Genomic DNA, 21,205 nt, shown 5'->3' with positions numbered 1-21,205 from the left:
CCCCTTGTTCCCATATTATGAGAGGATAGATGCAACTGGTTTATCTTTACTATATCATTATCTGTCTCTGTGACATCTTTTCAGCACTCTACACCCAATATCCCTTTCCTGATCAGAGTCCAGTAGAGTGTAGCCTTACTAATACATCTGTATTCTTGTTACTCTAATCTAATTTATATTCTTGTAGATTTTGCTGCATAGTTCCCACCATTCAGCAATTTTCTTCCATTAGATTCCATGTAATCTCTTGGGTGCGGTGTTGCATGTCCGCCACCACACCTCTCTGACCTAGTCTGTCTTTGCTGAATAGTTTATAGCCAGGTACTACATTATCCTGTTGATTTTTGCCAATCCACCATGTTTCACACCCACAGAATGCAAGATCAACTGAGTTAAGACACATTTAATACTTACACAGTGTTATTTACTGAACTAGGCTTATCTAGTGACTTCAGTGTAATTTAAGGCACTGTAGAATTTAGCCCAGTATATCTATTGAATAAATTAGTTGTTTCAATTTAAAACAGTATGTAGAATCTAGTACAATAGAACTTTGCTAATTAACACTAATTAATGACCAGGAGGACCTTTGCGAATTACTAAATTTTGCAAATTATCAAGTAGGTAAGCAAACACCAATTTTTAAGATGGATAAATGATCACAGAATGTAGTTTGTTTATTTTGACATGCGTAGTTTATGCTAATATTTATAATATACTTGTAGTACATTTATTTTTAAGACGCTTCAGTAATTAAAACCTACTATAAAAGTTTGCTGAGTGAAGAAAAGCAGTTCTTTTGTGTGTGTTAGCTAGAATCTGCTGTAAATACTTTCTCCACTCTTTTTATAAAGATTGTTGAATAGTTTCTCCACCATCTGCACCCACTGAACACATTTTGAGCAGCCTTTCACTCCTTTGAAATCCCAGCTCTGTTTGGGTGGCTCAGACTATTTCACTTACAAAAACAAAATCCAGTGAGGATGAAAATGATTTGAGAAAGTAAAATGAAAATTGAGCTGACCACAGAAATATGTGCTGTCTGACCCCACTAAGACATAAGGTGCAATCAGCACATAAAGAAGCCCTGGTCTACACTATGAGTTTAGATCGAATTTAGCAGCTTTAGATCGATTTAACCCTGCACCTGTCGACACGACAAAGCCATATTTGTCAACTTAAAGGGCTCTTAAAATTTATTTCTGTACTCCTCCTCGACGAGGGGATTAGCGCTGAAATCGACCCTGCTGGGTCAAATTTGGGGTAGTGTGGACGTAATTCGACGGTATTGGCCTCCGGGAGCTATCCCAGAGTGCTCCATTGTGCCCGCTCTGGACAGCACTCTCAACTCAGATGCACTGGCCAGGTAGACAGGAAAAGCCCCACGAATTTTTGAATTTCATTTCCTGTTTGGCCAGCGTGGCAAGCTGATCAGCACAGGTGACCATGCAGAGCTCATCAGCACAGGTGACCATGGAGTCCCAGAATCGCAAAAGAGCTCCAGCATGGATCGAACGGGAGGTACTGCAGCTGATCACAGTATGGGGAGACGAATCCATGCTATCCGAACTCCATTCCAAAAGACGAAATGCCGGAATATTTGAAAAAATCTCCAAGGGCATGAAGGACAGAGGTTATAACAAGGACCCGCAGCAGTGCCGCGAGAAGCCTACCAAAGAACCAGAGAGGCAAACGGCCGCTCCGGGTCAGAGCCCCAGACATGCCACTTCTATGATGAGCTGCATTCCATTCTAGGGGGGGCCCCTACAACTACCCCACCCCTGTGCTTCCCTCCTCCCCCACCCCTCCCGGAATACCTTGGCAGTTATCCCCCCATTTGTGTGACGAATTAATAAAGAATGCATGAATTTGAAACAACAATGACTTTATTGCCTCTGCAAGCGGAGATCAAAGGGGGAGGGGAGGGCGGTTGGCTTACAGGGAAGTACAGTGAACCAAGGGGCGGGTTTTCATCAAGGAGAAACAAACAGAACTTTCACACCATAGCCTGGCCAGTCATGAAACTGGTTTTCAAAGCTTCTGTGATGCACAGCGCGCCCTGCTGTGCTCTTCTAACCGCCCTGGTGTCTGGCTGTGCGTAATCAGCGGCTAGGCAGTTTGCCTCAACCTCCCACCCTGCCATAAACATCTCCCCCTTCCTCTCACAGATATTGTGGAGCACACAGCAAGCAGTAATAATGATGGGAATATTGGTTTCACTGAGGTTTAACCGAGTCAGTAAACTGCACCATCTAGCTTTTAAACGTCCAAAGGCACATTCTACCACCATTATGCACTTGCTCAGCCTATAGTTGAACTGCTCCTTACTACTGTCCAGGCTTCATGAGCCATGGGAACAAGGGGTAGGCTGGGGCAGGTGTGACCGTGCGGTGCTGCCGACTGGGAGAGCAGCCTGAGGCAGAAGCCTCCAGCTGGCATGATATTCCAGGCAGGACTGAATCTCCATTAGACGAAACTTAAAGAAGAGAATGACCTGGAGTCATTCCCATTTTTGTCCAGGCGCCCCCGACCGACCTCACCAAGGCCGGCCAGGAGCACCCATGTCTGCTCAGGCGCCCCCGACCAACCTAACCGAGGTCGGCCAGGAGCACCCACGGGACGACGATGATGGCTAGCAGTCATATTGCACTGTCTGCCATCCACAAGGCAACGCAAGGGGATGCTGCTGTGTAGCACTGCCGTACCGTGTCTGCCAGCAGCACCCAGGAGACATACGGTGACAGTGAGCTGAGCGGGCTCCATGCTTGCCGTGGTATGTCATCTGCACGGGTAACCCAGGAAAAAAGGCAAGAAACTATTTTTTGCCGTTGCTTTCACGGAGGGAGGGAGGGGGGCCTGATGACATGTACCCAGAACCATCCGCAGCAATGTTTTTGCCCCATCAGGCATTGGGAGCTCAACCCAGAATTCCAATGGGTGGTGGAGACTGCGGGAACTGTGGGATAGCTACCACAGTGCAACGCTCCGAAAGTCGATGCTAGCCTCGGTACTGTGGATGGACACCGCCGACTTAATGCGCTTAGTGGGGACACACACAATCGACTGTATCAAATTGATTTCTAAAAAATCTACTTCTATTAAATCGACCTAATTTTGTAGTGTAGACATACCCGAAGTCTAAACCAGGTGTTCTCAAACTTCATTGCACTGCACTTCTGACAACAAAAATTACTTCACAACCCCAGGAGTGGGGACTGGAGCCTGAGCTCGCCCAACCCCCACTCCTCCGGGCAGGGGGGCCAAAGCTGAAGCTCAAGGGCTTCAGCCCCAGGCAGGGGGCCTGCAACCTGAGTCCTGTCGCCCAGGGCTGAAGCCCTTGGGCTTTGGCTTTGGTCCTGGGCAGTGGGGTTTGGAGTTCAGCCCCGGGCCCCAGCAAGTCTAAGCTAGCCCCTGGTGACCCCATTCAAAGAGGGTTGGGACCCCAAAGTGGGTCCCAACCCACAGTTTGAGAACCACTGGTCTAAACTAACCTTTGGCTAAACCCCCCTTTAAGTCTTCTAGGTACATGCAGGGATGTTCACTAGATCTTTCTGGAATATGAATGACATTAGACTTGGCTTTAACACTGAGCCAACCCATAGGGTCCAAGAGAAGTCACTTTGGGCCCAATCCAATAAAGTCCGTAGACCACTCAAATCCTGTTGATTTCAGAGGGAGAGTTAGGTTGGTCAGCACCTTGGAGAATCAGACCCTTTTTCCCCACTCTTCCAGCTGTGTTTTAGAATTGTAATTTTGAAAGGTAAACTTGTAAAATATACCTAAGCTGAAACAGTGTGACTCATAGACTCATAGACTTTAAGGTCAGAAGGAACCATTATGATCATCTAGACTTTAAGGTCAGAAGGAACCATTATGATCATCTAGTTTGACCTCCTGCACAACGCACCTCCACCTCCACCCACTCCTCTAACAAACCCCTAACCTAAGGTGTCTGTCGGATGGCTCCCTGTAACAGATGAGCCTGACAGCATGTCTGATATCCCAGAAAAATACATTTGTTGTTGTCTATATTGTCTATACTGGTCATAGGACTTTGTGGGACTTGATAATTTTCTAGAAAGGTTGCTTGAGACCTACCTGTGTAGTGCCTGTTCCCCATAGACTGTTTTGTGGTGTACTTAGCACACATTTTCTTGACTAATTTTTCATTTGACCTTGTCAAGTCACTGTTAACTTATACTGGTTTTGCATAACTGAGTGAAAGTAAAACTTCAGACATAGTCAGGCCGTGTTGATGGTCCTAGCTACAGGGGCACATCAAAGAACAATGAATTACTGAACACCATTTCCAACCCTACCACCTTGCAAAGCAGTACTTCGCATGAGGCCATTAATATACTTACGTTTTTATCTTCAGAGCTAAAGGGGAAGCATATGAAGCTTCTGATACAGCTCCCTGAATGCTGTAGTAATTTAACTCTTAGAACATGGACAGAAAATGCAGAAATACTCAGAGCCATCTAATCCCTCAGACTGGAGACATGCAATCCTCCCTGCTCTCATTTTCTTGCCCCTCAGAAAATGGGACACATCTATATTGAGATGGAAACGAAATCAGTGGGAGTACTCATGTAAATAAGATTAACAGGATTTGGCCATATAACACCATTATAATCTTCCTTAAGATATATATACTGCACAGTCTCTTCTTAGTAGTTGATTTTGGCACATCTTAAAGTTTTGTATTGGCCTCCATGTGTATGAAGTTGCTAGCATCAGAAGTATTTATTTTTGTTTCCTATAAGTGAAAAATTTATTCTCCGTGTGAAGGGATGGATTTGTGGTTAAAGCAATGAACGGGGACTGAGGAGATCTGGGTTCAATTCTTGGCTGTGCCACAGACTTCCTCTGTGACCTTGGGCAAGTCACTTCAGCTCTGATCCACAGCCCATTGAAGTCAATGGAAAGACTTCCATTGACCTCAATCAGTTTCAGTTCCACTCACTAATCTCTTTGTCTCAGTTCCTTCTCTGTAAAAAAGGGATAATGCTTACTTTCTCCCATCCTTTCTCTTGTCTATTTAGATTGTAAACTATTTGGGGCATAGATTGTGTCTCATTGGTACACTGCCTAGAACAATGGAGGCATGATCTTGGCTGTGTCTTCCAGGAGCTACTACAATACATATAGTTAATAATAGAATAGAGTTGTTTTGTAAATTATAGGTTCAACCCTGCAGTCAGCCCCGTTCAAGTCAGAGGCAGTTCTGTGCATGAAAGGCTTGCAGAAATAAACCCTATTTCATTTGCATTATAAGATAACTTATTTTCCAGGGTTTATATTAATGGGAAAAAATCCAGTAGCTTTAAAACATTTTGAATGTTTCTGATTTTGTACATTGAAGGTTTCTTTAACAAATATGTTTAATTTGTTTTTTAATTACCCACTGTAAATTAAACAAACTCTAGCTATTAAGAATAAGAAACATCAGATTGTAAGAAGTTAATTCCGTATACCAGAATGTAGGAATCTTGGGAGGACGTCTACTCCCTCTAACACTCCTCTCCATCCTGTCTTTTTCTTCCACACCATACTGTTTGCAGTTGATGAATCTGTTGTATTTAGAGCTTTGTTCTTTTCTTTTGGGCAGGAGTTATATCACCAGTCATATGACTGCGTCTGTGTCATGTTTGCCTCTATTCCGGATTTCAAAGAATTTTACACAGAATCTGATGTAAATAAAGAAGGCTTGGAATGTCTCAGACTGCTAAATGAGATCATTGCTGACTTTGATGATGTAAGTACTAGTAACAACAATTATTATACAATTAAACTTTGAGAACCCCAATTTGTAAAACAGTGACTGGGAATGTTTGAGAGAGCGATTGAGTGGACAGTTTGTCAGGAAATTTTTAAGTGTCCATTTCATATGGATATTTTGATAGAGATTTGGGACTAAGAAAAAATTAGTATATGTCATGGAGCAGATCATACTCTGACATATGTATCCTACTGCCATTGATCCACTTCAGGGAGAGCCTTGCACATGTGTCTGAGGGAGAAGTTTGGCCCTTTATTTATTCAACACAACACACTCCTATCAGAAACTTACCACAGTTTTCGAACTGCAGTGCCTAAAACTTGATACCTAAATTTGTTTCCCTTGAAATTAATAATATTTCCTTACATCTGATCTGTATTAGTCTAAGTTTTCTGCCTTACTGATGACATGATTTTTGAGTGACTAATAAGAAGGTGAAGGTTTTAAAACCCATCATTCTCCTCAACTAAAGGCAGATGCAGACTGGGGAACTGATGGCAGAATTTAAAGACAGTTACAGCTGTGCAACACACTGAAGACAGCATTTGACCTGCACACCCTCAGAAAGAAATTGAAATGCATGAGATACTAAACAGGGAACCCCAGGTCCCATATTTCTTTTACAAAGTCACATACTCAGAATGCAGAAAAAGGCTTACCTGTTGGTTCATGTGACACAGGTAGGAACCTTTTTATGCCCTCAGATCCCATTGACTTCAAGGAATGCTGCACATGTAAAAGGGAAGAATTTGGCCCATACTTAACAGCAACTATTATATTCTAGATTACATACACTGAACACACTTTCTACTGATCATACAATACTGAAAAGATGTTCAGTGTAAGCGTAAAATGGACCATTGCACTTTAAGGTCATTCTAAATAAGAACAAAACTCCTTGTGGAATTACATCCATCAAACTGTACTCAACATATTTCTTCTAACTAGAGGTAGAAGACAGCACTGAGAATTAAGTATCAGAATACTTTTAAGGTGTTTAGCTACCAGACACTGAGAGTCTGGGAATTGAATAACTGTTATTTCTTCACAGTTGTTGTCTAAACCAAAATTTAGTGGAGTTGAAAAGATCAAGACCATTGGAAGCACTTACATGGCAGCTACAGGACTGAGTGCTACGCCCAGCCAAGAACACAGTCAGGTACAACAAAGACATAAACAGCTTGCTAGGTAAAAGTTGTGTTCACATGAAGTTCAAAGTACATTCATAGGGATTCAGTGTATTGCAGGCCTACAATGGATTTTATCATATTGGACAAGTTTTTGTATATTTTTATTCACTAAATTCTTCAAGTTCCTGTGAACTATACTCTTTACAGTGTAACATGAAAGGACATCTTTGCATTTTCTCAGTCTAAATATGGCATTTTAGTTCCAAAACCACTATTCCCTATTATAGTGCAACAGTTCTCAGAAGCACTTCACTAGAACAGATTTAGAGAGTTCTATGAAAGACTTCAAAAATTAGTGTTTCGTTACATGTGTTCCAAGGGAAACAACAAACAATCAGCTGTATACTTTGGGTTTGTCTACATGACCTTGCTGTTTGGACTACAAGGATGTAAACTGGAGCACCCACCAGCATGCTGCATTGTAAATCTTCCCAGTAGGCCCTGTGAGCATGAACTAAAAAGGTACCTAAGTTCACATTAAACTAGTCCTTTGTTATTGTAAAATAAGATATCTACACAAACTGCTAGACTTAATCCTGCATTGCAATGGGATGGACAAGATGAGCTTGACAGGTCTTTCCTAGTTCTAATTTCAATGGTTCCATGAACAGTCACACAGACCAGTCATATTGCCTGGTCATCTGGTGGTGACAGTTTAAATTGGGATTGAAAATGCAGTGTGACAGGGCAGAGTGTATCTCTATAGCCTGCCACATTCCTCCCCCCCCTCTGCAGTTCAGGTCATCTGAAGTGCTTTTGCTAAAACACCCTTGATTTGGACATTTACGGGTTGAGAGAGGAACATCCTCAGTGGGAGGTATTTGGCTGTAGATTTTGCTTCCCCCTGGATCTGCAGCGCGCCAGCCTGTTGGACTCCACTGCATGTTGTAAGAATAATTTTTGAGAAGGGGTTTGGTTTTGCAGTAGGGCAAGAGTCTTTTACTGTGCAGTAAGTCTTTTCTCTCAGCGCCCACAGATTGTGCGATGTGAGCACTTCTATAAACAGAAAAAGGAATAAATATATCATTACAACATCTATCCACACACAATTATGTATGTTATTACTAGGATTCTAAGCTCCTTGAGGCAGGGTTCATCTCTAAGTTCTGTTTGTGCAGTGCTTAGCACAATGGGCCCTGATCGGGCCCTTCAGCACCACCACAATACAAATACATTAGTAATAATATTTCTTTTTATCCAGCATATTGCCAAATGCAAAAGTGATTGAATTTGGGCTGCATTGTGAACATGGAGATGTTGCTACCAGAAGATTTAGAGACTTTACATAATTTTCAAATATGGCAGGTTAGGCATAGTGCTATTCACACACACGTGCGTGCACACACACACAGTTATTTATTAAGAGTTTTAAATATCAAAATATTAAAAGTAAGGAATCTCCAAATTAAAAATCCTTCATTATCTAGCTTCTCCAAAATGATGCTCATGAATTGTAATTGGAGTGGGTATCATAGCAGCCACAGTGAAAGAAGAAAGATAATTCGTATGCATAAAATAATGCAAACTAGACATCAAACTTTCACCATGTTTCAAGAATATATGGTCTGCCGTTAGCTGTAAATCATCCAGCCACACAGAAGTTCCAGCCAGTTTCAGCACAGACACTAATGCAATAAATTAATATTGAGATAGCCAAAGGAAAAGCCAGTCAAAATATATATTTTTCCTCCTTGCCTAATTGTATTGTATTGTATTGTATATAATACAATTTATCTGTACTAGGCTGTTGTCGTCTTGACCAATTTTCAGTTCAGTTCACTGACCTAACTTCCAGGGATAACAGGAACGTCATGATCCCTGCTTATTCAGTAGTAGTCTCCTTCTGATCATTCACAAAGGGCTTGCTTCTCCTCTCACCTGCACTGTTGTAAATCTGGATTAACTCCATTTAAATCAATGGAATAACAGCAGTGTAAGTGAGAGTAGAGTTGTGTCAAACAGTTAAGTCTTATTAGACTGCTTCTGAATGGTGTTTGTCACTGAACATTAAATTGAGACATCTGTGGTGAATTTAAAGCAAGATCCCAGTCCTGAAGATGTTACTTTATCAATCAAGTCACCCAGCCTCCTAAAATACATTTACCATATTAATAAAATGTCATATTCCAGATCATTTGCTGTAGCATAACTGGCATGAAGCATATTCAGTGGCTTCTATTTGAGTAAATTGATTTTTTGTGTGTGACCTAATTAGAATCTTTCTGCTAAATAGTTATGTATATTCTGCAAAATATTTACCTACATTTAAATTATTATTTCTTTAGCAGCTTGTGTTCTTACTTAAATTGCCTATTAGCAAATCAGTGAATGTAATTTTTATGCTTTGAAAACAACAAACTGCTGCAATAATGCTTTTCCATTACAATTTGAAACTGTGTTAGACTTGTATATATATTTTTTTAGAATATCAGGGTTGGAAGAGACCTCAGGAGGTCATCTAGTCCAACCCCCTGCTCAAAGCAGGACTAATCCCCAGACAGATTTTTGCCCCAGATCCCTAAATGGCCCCCTCAAGAGTTGAATTCACAACCCTGTGTTTAGCAGGCCAATGCTCAAACCACTGAGCTGTCCCTCCCCCCTTGATTTACTAAACCCAGTTGCACTCATAAAACTGAAAGTAGAAGAAAAATATAAGATCAAGGTCACTGTGTTTTTACACCTACCTTAATATTTGTGAAGTTGTTTATAAGTATCTAGAAAAGGAGAAGATTTCATTGACACATGCACATGCGCACACCTATCCTGGACATCTATGCATACATTAAGTAAAAGAGACAATACATTATTATGCCCTAGTTGATTCTAGCTGAAGCTGAGCAGATTTCAGTTCCCACCATCGGGTATTGTCCATCACAGCAACTTTGTTTCTCATGCAACGTACTCTCGTATTACAATATGTTGAAGATTCTGAGTATTTTATGCATGTTCTTGCAGCAACTGAGTTTACAGAAAACATTTTGATGATTCTGATTATGTGGATTCCTAACTGTTTGCTTTTTTATATTCAGGAACCTGAACGGCAGTATATGCACATAGGAACTATGGTGGAGTTTGCATTTGCCCTAGTGGCAAAACTGGATGTAATAAACAAGCACTCATTCAATGACTTCAAGTTACGAATAGGTATGTAGCACAAGAGTCTTACAAGAATATTTTGTAAGGGAGAATTCAGTGTGAAATATGAGTACATTAAGAAGCTAGTAATACTAGCTAAGAGGACAGATGAGCAGCTTTTCCCTGTTATAAGGGAGAATGAATGGCATTGCCACTGACTTCCTCTGCAGTTGTGGCCTTAGGTGTGTCTCAAGGTGGGCACCCAAAAAATGGAGGCATTCAGATGTATAGGCTCTGTTGAGAATGTTGGCCTTTGTGTCTGAAATGGTTTGATGGTGACTCATCAGTCTTTATCCTAAATATATTTAAACATTTTTAACTTTTAAAATTTTAATGGGAGAGGAGGCAAAAAGAATCCAACATGGGATTTTCAAAAGCATCCAAGTCATTTGGTGTCGAAAATACGACCTACCTTGCCAAATCTTAAATAATGAAGTCTTATGTTCTAGTCTCTTGTCTTAAACTGTCCTCGTATTTTTCAAGTGATAAAAATAGCAAAAGTATGCTGTTTTCTGCAAAATGTACAGATCTAATTCTCTTTAAACCAAACCTCCCCACCTACAAGAAAGTTGGACCCACCCCTTTCCTTCAAAAACAGCTGGGAATCACATACAGATGAGGGCCACATCAGTTGCATAACTGGCAGAACTAGTGTTATGTTGTCTGCTTCTCCTTTCTATTACACACCTACAATTATTGGAACATAGCAGCCTCAAACTAGGGTATGTCTACACTGCCGCGCTAGTTCGGCGGCTGGGGATCGAAGTTCCGGGTTCGATTTATCGCGTCTGGTGTGGACGCGATAAATCGAACCAGGAAGTGCTCGCCGTCGACTGCGGTACTCCAGCTAGACGAGAGGAGTACCGCGGAGTCGACGGGGGAGGCTGCCTGCCGCGTGTGGACCGCGTCTGAACCGCAGTAAGTTCGAAGTAAGGTATGTCGAATTCAGCTACGTTATTCACGTAGCTGAATTGCGTACCTTACTTTGACTTGGGGGGTAAGTGTAGACCAAGCCTTAAGTTTTTTTAGTCAATTCTATTTGTTAAGGATATCACTTATCATTCAGTTTCTAGCTTCTTCTCCTAGAGTATCATGACATTTTTCAAAATAAATGCAAGGTTGTTATCACTAAGCCAGGAAAAGGAGACAAAATGAGTTCATAACTGGCAGAAGCCCATATATCCCCAGATTTAATTTCCTAGTAATAATGTGTGATAGTTTTTGAATACAAAATGAAATTTAGAAAGTGTGAAATGCAAGCAGTGAATAACTATTGGAAACCTATAAATCCATCCTGTAAATATGCCTGAAGTATTTGGTTTCTAATTAAACAGCAGATAGTCACCTTTCTATTCTTTCTTGCAGTGTAACTCCCATTTATTATGCCTGCTGCTTATGGTCTCATGTTTAGTTCACAGTGCCACCCTGTGGCAAGAGTTTGGCATTAGTCTCATATTAATTATTCATGTACAGTAACTCCTCACTTAATGTTGTTTCAAAGTTACATCGCATGCTCATTTAAAGTTGTGCAATGCTCCCTTATAATGTCGTTTGGCTGCCTGGTCTGTCCACTGCTTGTAAAATTCTGTGGAAGAGCAGCGACTTTATAAGGGAGCATTGCACAAGTTCCTCTTCTCCACCTCCTCCCCCTCCCTCCCAGCGCTTAGGACTTTCTGGGAGGGAGGAGGAGGAACGGAGACGCGGTGCTTCCCCACTCTTTGCCCTCCCTCCCAGAAATCCTAAGCGCAAAGTACTGTGAGGGGGGGAGGAGTGGAGAAGTGCAGCATCTCCGCTCCTCCCCCTCCCTCCCAGAAAGTCCTAAGCGCCACTAAACAGCTGTTTGGCGGTGCTTAGGACTTTCTGGGAGGGAGGGGCAGGAGTGGGGAAGCGTCGATCTCTGCTTCTCCCCCGCCCTCCCAGAAAGTCCTAAGCACCGCCAAACAGCTATTTGGCGGCGCTTAGGACTTGGCGGGGGGGAAAGAGCGGGGATGCGGTTGCTCCGGAGAGGAGGTGGAGTAGGGGTGGGAAGAGGTGGGCCTGGAGTGGAGCAAGGACAGGAAGAGGCGGGCCTGGAGCATCCCCCGGCAAAGTCAGCGCCTGCTCTTCTCCGGGGAAGCTGCTGCTGCTGCTGCGAAGGTGCTTCCTAGCGTCCTTGCCTGCAGCAGGCTGTGCCTGTGTGGGGCAAGCCAGGGGCACTTCCAAACCACAGTACAATACAGTACTGTACAGTATGTCTGCCCCCAAAAAATTTCCTTGGAACCTAACCCCCCGCATTTACATTAAATCTTATGGGAAAATTGGATTCATTTAACATTGTTTCACTTAAAGTTGCATTTTTCAGGAACATAACTACAACGTTAAGTGAGGAGTTACTGTACACCTCAAAAGTCATGTTGGTTAGGGTTGGGATGGTTTTGCCATCATTGGCAATTTAAAAACAAGACTGGATGATTTTGTAAAAGGTATGCTCTAGGAATTATTTCAGGGATGTTCTATGGCCTGTGTTATACAGAAGATCAGACTAGATGATCTCAGTGATCCCTTCTGGCCTTGGACTTTATGAATCCTTTGGGAGTATTCTTTGTAGGACAAGCCACAGTTAATAGAACAGCAAAGCAAAGATGAAATATCTCCCTCTCCCTTCCCTTTCAGTTCAAAGTGAATACAAGTCGGTAGGTTTATCAAGAGACGTGGAGTTATAATCCTGTAGGAAATGGAAATTCTCTTATTCCCATCAATGATTTAATTCAAACAACACGACCTGTAAGGCAGTGGTATCGGCAGCATCAGCATTATGTGACAAACAAGTGCTGATGAAAGTCAAGGGCTAAACCCACACACTAACTGTAGCACAAAAGATTATATTGAAGCAGTGTTCATGGAACAAACTTCTCTAAACAACACTATTGACATGTGACTTCTAAGGGGAGTTTACTGTATAGTCTATAAAAGTTGTACTCCTTTGCTTAATGGTGTTAGGAGAGAGAGATGTTAAAGGTTGTTCAAGTAACAATCAACAAGGACATAGTTTGGATGCAATCGTAGTTTCCTACTGTTTTGTTTACCATGTGCAATTGTGATGCTCCTGCAGCTGACTTAAAGAGAGGATTACATTTTTGCTGTTTTTGAGCATCCCTAATGATTGTTTTGTGTTACTCTTACTGAATAGCACACACGCTCTCATTTATCTACCTAAGCTATCTGTCTAAGCTATTTAGGTGTTTCTAGAGCGCCAGTCAACATAGTACATAGCCTCCATGCACAGTCTCGCCAGGCAGACCAAAAATAATAAACACAAATTTAGAGCAAGTCTCCTCTGGCCATCCAATACCATGATCTGTTAAGCCTAATGAACAGTTTTTGCCTTTCCAAATTAATCTAGCAAAGGCCTTAAGCAAGCTATTAAAGGAATTAATATATTCAGAAGCTCAGACAAACATTTATAGACCTCTACCTGGTATCACTTGGGAGCTGCACCTTTTCCCAATTATCTGTATTTAACAGCTGTAACCACTTCCTCCATGTTAATGAACCCTGTAGGGCCTCTGTCATCATCCCCCAAGAGGGGTGATTAATTCCTTCAAGGAACTAGTGCATCTGCTAAGTAGAGGCATTTGGAGAGGAGCTGTATAATTCTTTATAGAAACTCGTCAAGGCATTGTTGATACTCTTACTATGGGAGTGCCACATTCACTTTGTTGATAGCTTCATTCCATTTTTTTAAGCATGGTCCATAGGCTGGGTTATAATTGTAGGACTACACACTACTCTCAATCCCCATCCCATCAGATTTCCCACTGACGTCAAGGGTATGTTTGTATGAAGATCCAAGATAGTATAAATAAAAACTAAACAAGAGACATGTTCTGTTTACTGATAATGAAACTTATGTCATGTCATGCTTCCGTTTCCTAGTATGAGAGTCATTCCCGTCCCCTCCCCCCCTTCTCAAAAATGAACTCAGGAACCAAGAATGACTGCAGGATGGATGTGCCTACAGTCTCTTGGGTGGCTATGTATGATCTTATTATTCCCTCTAGCAATCTATATCAAAGCTAATGTTTTACTACCATAACACACTACTTAAGTAGCAGATAGGAATGTATTCATGTAGATTTATTTATTAGCCCAAACATTCTATCAGCAAAAAATGGTCCTATGAGTGAGAACTTTTCTGAGTCCATTAGTCTACTTTGTATGTCAGAAATAAAAGAATGCTGTAAAAGTAATTAGATTTGGCAGTCATTGTTTTAATATTGAAGGTTATTCCCATTCTCTATAGAGACTGAAGGAAATTATGGTACATCTATTTAATTGAAGGTAGAGATACTCTCTAAAGATGGCACTAGCAAGTTATTAAGAAACTATAACAGGAAAATATTTTTTGTGGAAATTGAGGTGGACTATAATATGTGGAGATATACCTATCTCATAGAACTAGAAGGGACCCAGAAGGGTCATTGAGTCGAGTCCAGCCAGCCCCCTGCCTTCACTAGCAGGACCAAGTATTGATTTTTGCCCCAGATCCCTAAGTGGCCCCCTTAAGGATTAAACTCACAACCCTGGGTTTAGGAGGCCAATGCTCAAACCACTGAGCTATCCCTGCCCCCTAACTAACTTGGCACTTTAATTACTAATATCCTGCTGTAGTAAGTGATCAAATACACTCGTGGACGTACCATTTATTACTGTGCCCTCTATCCAGCATAGGCCAAATACATGTTTATTTACTTTATATATGGGCTAAATATGCTACTCACCCCTATTTGTAAATTCTCATTAACACAGAGGGTCAACCAATGTTTTACAGGCATCAACCATGGACCTGTAATAGCTGGAGTAATTGGAGCTCAGAAACCACAGTATGACATCTGGGGCAACACAGTGAATGTGGCTAGCAGGATGGACAGCACTGGTGTCTTAGATAAAATACAGGTATCTTTTTTCATGTTACTGTTTGAGTGACTTACTCCTTCAGAAACAGATCATCATGTTGATAGATGAACTAAATCAATGAATTGTTCTTAGTGATGAATCAGGCAGATTGACAATATTTGGGGGGCAGCCTCTAGGCATCTGCAGCCCAAAAGGGTCACAGTACAGAAAGACCAGTCCCTGAAAAGGGAAAGTATAGATTTAAAAGACATTTAGTCACTAAGGAAAAGCAGCAGAAGCAAAATGACTGTTGGTGTTCTAGAGCAACAAGGTGGGGGAGGTAATGTCTTTTATTGGACCAACTTCTGCTGGTGAGAGAGACAAGCTTTCAAGCCACACAGAGCTCTTCTTCGGTTCTGGGAAAGGTACTCGGAGCATCACTGCTAAGTGCAAGGTGGAACAGATTGTTTAGCATAAGTAGGTAGCACATATTCTCATGCAAGATAGGGTGGCCCATTAACACCTCTGCAGTCACAGGACAAAAAGAGGGGGTTAGTGGGTTACAGATTGTTGTAATAAGCCATAACTAGTGTCTCTGTTCAGTCCATGGGCTCTACATGAATGATACACAGCTCTTGAAAATCTGAAATGCTTTTTGGAGTACCATATGATAGATTAGACACATTTTGTTTTTAGTGCTAATTGTGCATCTGCAGGCCCTGTGTCTTCAAACCTAAGCACATAAGGTAAGATACCTAAAACAGGTGTTAAGCACCTAAATAACAGATTATTTGATGGCTCACATATGGAACTCCGGAGTGACTCAATGTAGGTGCTCAAGATCGAAAAATGAGCCTCCAGTATTTAGTGCCTTTTAAAGATCTTCCCAGCATCATGACAATAACATTGAAAGCATCCAGGCTGGCTTCTGTCTTAGATGCTAAAGAGAGATTATATTCTCTCTTTTGGTGCTCATTTTAAAAAAATATTATATGTTTCAGGTTACAGAGGAGACGAACAACGTCTTACAAACGCTGGGGTATATGTGCACTTGCAGAGGAATAATAAATGTAAAAGGAAAAGGAGAACTGAAAACATATTTTGTACATACTGAAATGACAAGGTCCCTTTCACAAGGGAATGTGGCATCCTGAAGAATATTTTTAGGTGTCAACAATACCGTATTTTCAGGAAAGTATCACACACTTTTTAACTCCATTTTGGCCCTTAACTTGAATGTGCGTGTTATTTTCCGGTATTATGGAACTATTATTTTAGTATGGCTGCAGAATGGTCCGATAATCCAGCAGTACGCACCTCACTGTTCTTATATTCCAGGGCAGTTGTGTTGTGTGCTATAGGACTAGAAGACAGTACTGCAACTTGCACTGTTACTTCAAGACAAGAAAGAAGAAACAGAGATTGATAAAGAGACTAAAATGCAGAGGCTGATACCAAAGGGACTAAGATGATGTTAGTGATAAACAAAAACAATCTTAAGGCAATAAAGCTAGGGGTGCATAATATTTTCTGGTGCATGATGTTTCCTGGAAGATACGGTAGCTCCCCAATAGCATCCACTAGTCTGACATTAAAATATACAGTATTTTGTAAATAAGTTGATTCTGTCCCTCCATATACAATTTGGATATGTTCACCAGTTGTGTCTCATAGCCAGTGACATGTTGGGGGCACCTGGTTGGCATTCTTTCCTGGAGACAGTCCTAACAACAAAGGAGCAGTTTTGTACAAACGTGTCAGCTGTTTTAATGCCATTGTCTTTTGTAAGGTTAATTCATTAAAAGTTTGTATGTACTTTGTCTTACACTTTGTCTCTTAGTTTTGCTTCTTTCCACATGGTTCCTCTTCCTTTAATAATCGCACCTCCTTTCAGCAATTGTTGATGTGACACATTTGCACCAGCTAGGATGGTTATAACCAAAGCTCCCACTACAGTCTAAGTCAATAATGTCAGATGGCCTTGTTACTTTAAAAAAAAAATCACACACACACACACACAACCAAGAGAATCTCACCAGTATTATCAGTCCTCACCAGCCCAGGAGATCTAGCCTCTTTCTAAACTCTAAAAAGAACAGGAGTACTTGTGGCACCTTAGAGACTAACAAATGTATTAGAGCATAAGCTTTCTAAACTCTGGTTCCCATGCTGTGACAGGAGTATTGCCTCAACTGGATGAACACCAGGGGAATATAACAGCCAATGTCAGCCCTAGAATTCCTACTGCTCCACACAAAACTAAATTATAGTGCTTTGTGCAATACACAGGATGGGCTAATTTTTTAAAATCTGAATGCCTTTTACACATTGTTGCCTATGCTGTCTCTTGATGGTATGCTCTGAAAGCCCCTCAACCTCGCAGGTGTCCTTCAAGCTATAATGGCATAATTGTGAGTGGAGATCTCTTAATTGAGCCCTATTAAGTTGAAGTGCACCAAATGTGCTGTAAGTCTCAGTTGAGCTCCTTGAGGGACAGTGAAAACTATTTAATTTTACAGACTGCACCCAGCTTTTGAAGTCAACCTGCCATGCTGTATTCCTTCAGAAAACAAATTGCATTGTACATGTAGCACCAAAGGGGACTCCATATCTACCTATGTATTGATAGACAGCACACAAAAGAGCTGTTGATTAATATTTGATAATGGAAAAACACTAACAGTTTAATTGAGGAAGTTAATGGGGTCAGGTCACTATTGTGGCCTTACTGCTTTCTTTCTCCAGTGAGAGTCAATATCTTAATATTAAAACTACCAACATTTGAAGCAAGAAGATTGATAGAATTTATAAAACTAAATTAACTGGAAATCAGTTGGCCTTTTATTTCCTTCTTACACTGTTTTCAGCGTTTATGTAATTCTTTATATGTTGTCTCAAAACAAATGCTGTAACAATAGCATTCTTTTAAAAAGTTACAATCACAATTATTCTGTCCCTGATTTATAACAAGCCAGTAGCTGAAAACAATGAAAAAAAATTGAAACGGAAATAAATTCATTTAAAACTTCCAAGGAATAAATTATAAGGAAAGAATGTCAATGTATGAAATCCTCCCAAAAAGTGTCAATTAACACTGAATTCATTAAAATCAAATAAGAATCAAATTAAAATGCAGCCTTTGACTTCTTTTGAGGTGAACAAATATATATTGGCCTAAGGAGGCCAAAATTTGTATGAGTGGACAATACATCTTGATGTTCATTGAAACAAAATCATATATTCTGAATATTTTCAGAAGCAAGCTCTCCCTCAATTATGGCCATGAATTAATTATAGTAGTTTTTATTTAGACTATCATTTTAAATGCTAGATGAAGTTAATGGGCCAGCAAATGCTGTAGTTCACTTCTGATGGGTCTGGAGCACAGGACTGGCAGATGACTTTCGGGTTTAATTCCCACCTGTGTCACATTTCCTGTGTGATTTTCAGCAACCCTCAAACTGTCTATGCCTCAGATTCCCCATCTGTAAAAGGGGCTGTTATGAGGCGTAACCCATTATAGATTGTAAAGCAGATAATTTGAGATCCATGAGGTGCTCTGATACTGTGATGAGGAGCACAGTACAACATAAACTTAGCTAGCAAGACATCCTAACATGAAAGGTACTGTAAGTGCATAGTATTTATTATGGTGAGCCAGAAAAGAATCAGAGCCTTGCACAAGCAAACTGGTTGGCTCAGATACAGTCATAATGCATTATTAGCATATGTGATCCAGTTGGAGACATTTGAACTGTCACTAGTATTGTTGATCTTTGAGGAGGAGTTACACAATAGACACTTACTGACTCCCACACATGACTTTTCTGATAGTTACTACAGCAGAAGCAAATCCTCCGGCTGTGCTGCAGTTAGTGCTAAGGGAAAGACATAATTGCAATCATAGTAGGAGCAATGCAGAGACAGTGCATAGACACAGCATTCAACCATCAACTTGCCTACAAACAAATGGAAAATTTTGAAAATAACAAAATGTAGCTGCAGAAAAATATGGGCACAGTCATGATGTGGGCACAAAGGGAATTGTGCCCAGCTGGCTGCAACTGATTGTGCCCAGCACAACATGTTTTGTTGAGCCAATTTTGAGAAGGCACCCAAGAGAGACAATATTGTAATACATGTGAAAATTAAGACCACAGACTAGAACATCTGGTTGAAGGAAGTTCCCCGATATTTTCTTCTATTCATATGGAGTGTCTGGCATCACTTATCCTGTCTAAGGGACAGTTGTTGGTCCCTGACACAAGGAGGAGATGTTCCTCATAGCCGAGAGCCGAATTTGGGGTGCAAAATCAGGAAATCTTAATAATAAAATCAGCTGTCCCATGCTGAGTATCAGAGCTGAGAAAAAATGGTATGCAATGAAGATGGAATCCACACTGGAAAAAACATCTCCAAGAGTAACTTGGGAGTTACAACATAGCCATAAATTTGATAAGTTGTCCCGTAAAAAAATGTTACATGATGTCCTTAATGTGTCTGTCCACTACTTAGCGAGTTAAGAGAAATGTTTTCCATCTGAATCAAAGATTTCCCAAATAGTTCCATTGGCAACAAGAAATAATTTCCCAGATTCTACCCAGAGGAAGCCATCGGTCATTTATCTCTAAAATTTCCTCTGAATGTCTCCCATCTTCCTATTATCAGAGGGGTAGCCGTGTTAGTCTGGATCTGTAAAAAGCGACAAAGAGTCCTGTGGCACCTTATAGACTAACAGACGTATTGGAGCATAAGCTTTCGTGGGTGAATATTCACTTCGTAAGATGCATCTGACGAAGTGAGTATTCACCCACGAAAGCTTATGCTCCAATATGTTTGTTAGTCTATAAGGTGCCACAAAACTCTTTGTCGCTTTTTACATCTTCCTATTGTAAATATTCTCTAGGAAGGATATCTTGTTCATACATAATATTATATAATCTCTAGGCTTTGACTATGCTCTAATCTTGTGTGTGTGTCATTACAGTCATGCAGACAGTATTTCCTGCCAATGACAGGTCAAAGCAATCACTTCAAACACATTTTTGATTAAATTCCTTTATGCCAGATATGAATTATTATATACTTGTGGAAATTACAGTATCTGTCACTTTTAGTCTGTCAGTTCAAGGTTAGGCTTTTCATATATAGTCTCTCAAATTTGGGGAACTTGTAGCATATCTAGCACTCAATTTGCAGAATAAAAATACTCCAAGTAAAAAGCTGCTCTTATGCTTTTTCAAAAAGTCACATAAAGTTTAGTGTTTCAATACTATATTACTGTGTAACATTTGAAAAGGCTTGAATGTGACTGAGCCAATGAAACAACAGATGAGTATGTCTTATATTCTGAGAGTTTATTGTACCAATTTAGCTATCAGTGCACAAACCAATGTAAATCTGTGTAACCTGTAGTGTGGAGGCTGTTATCTCGATATAAAAATGTTTATAGTGGTAAAACCTATTTTGGTAAATTTCTAAAGCAATATAATTAAATGGTACAAAAACTGTGTGTTGACCACTCTTAATATCCACATGCTATTCTGACATTTTGGCGTTACACACAAATGTTTGCTATGATTAAGCCAAATCATGTCCCAGAAAATAAGAAAGCAGAGTTACACTGAAATTCATCACTTGCCTGTTATTAAGGCAGTAGAATTTATACCATCATCATTATAGTGGATCAAAAGACCTGGGTAAAGGATGTGCACCATGAGTAGTGGGAAGTCCTGCTGCTTTCCTAGAGCTCTGTTCTGGGTACAGGCCCCAAATGGGACAACATATTGGGGGCTTACTTATTGTTTGGTGTGCTAGACTCATTATTACCCTCCTGGCAGTGCCCTCCTCCACACTGACGGAGCCAGTTGGGTATGAAGAGAGAGAAAAAACCCAGTTTGTAGATATTTGTCATTTTACTTGTTAACTACAAAATTAGATAGTAATACGGAGTACAAGTAATTAATATTATTTAAATGCTGTTTCCAGAGACAGACAGGGTCTTATACTTTGTAAAGATCACCTTGCATCCCATTTTTGTTATCTTTGCTTCATGCATTTTGAAGTATTTAAATAAAAGACATCAGTGCATCTGCTTTTTCCACTGATGTACAGCTACAACCTTCTCGCTAAATAAAAACAAACAGCTATGCAAATTTGGAAGACAATACATTTAAAAGTCTCCATCTCATTTTGTATTCAGAGCCTTATGTCATGACACTCA

The 21,205-nt window shown here is 40.6% G+C and overlaps 1 protein-coding gene across 1 annotated transcript in view; it reads left to right on the top strand.

Moving 5' to 3' along the window:
• Nucleotides 1-16,704, top strand: part of ADCY2 (adenylate cyclase 2) — a 456,889-nt gene extending 440,185 nt beyond the window's left edge. Inside the window, exons 21-25 of the mRNA XM_065398381.1 lie at nucleotides 5,612-5,758; nucleotides 6,834-6,941; nucleotides 10,002-10,116; nucleotides 14,918-15,042; nucleotides 15,984-16,704. Coding sequence (XP_065254453.1) covers nucleotides 5,612-5,758; nucleotides 6,834-6,941; nucleotides 10,002-10,116; nucleotides 14,918-15,042; nucleotides 15,984-16,136 — 648 coding nt within the window. The 3' untranslated portion in view covers nucleotides 16,137-16,704. The remainder of the gene's footprint in view (nucleotides 1-5,611; nucleotides 5,759-6,833; nucleotides 6,942-10,001; nucleotides 10,117-14,917; nucleotides 15,043-15,983) is intronic.
• The last annotated feature ends 4,501 nt before the right edge of the window (nucleotides 16,705-21,205 follow it).

This window comes from Emys orbicularis, chromosome 2 (genome assembly GCF_028017835.1).
Source record: "Emys orbicularis isolate rEmyOrb1 chromosome 2, rEmyOrb1.hap1, whole genome shotgun sequence".
NCBI classification, from domain to species: domain Eukaryota; kingdom Metazoa; phylum Chordata; order Testudines; family Emydidae; genus Emys; species Emys orbicularis.
This window is presented reverse-complemented; position numbering and strand designations above follow the sequence as displayed.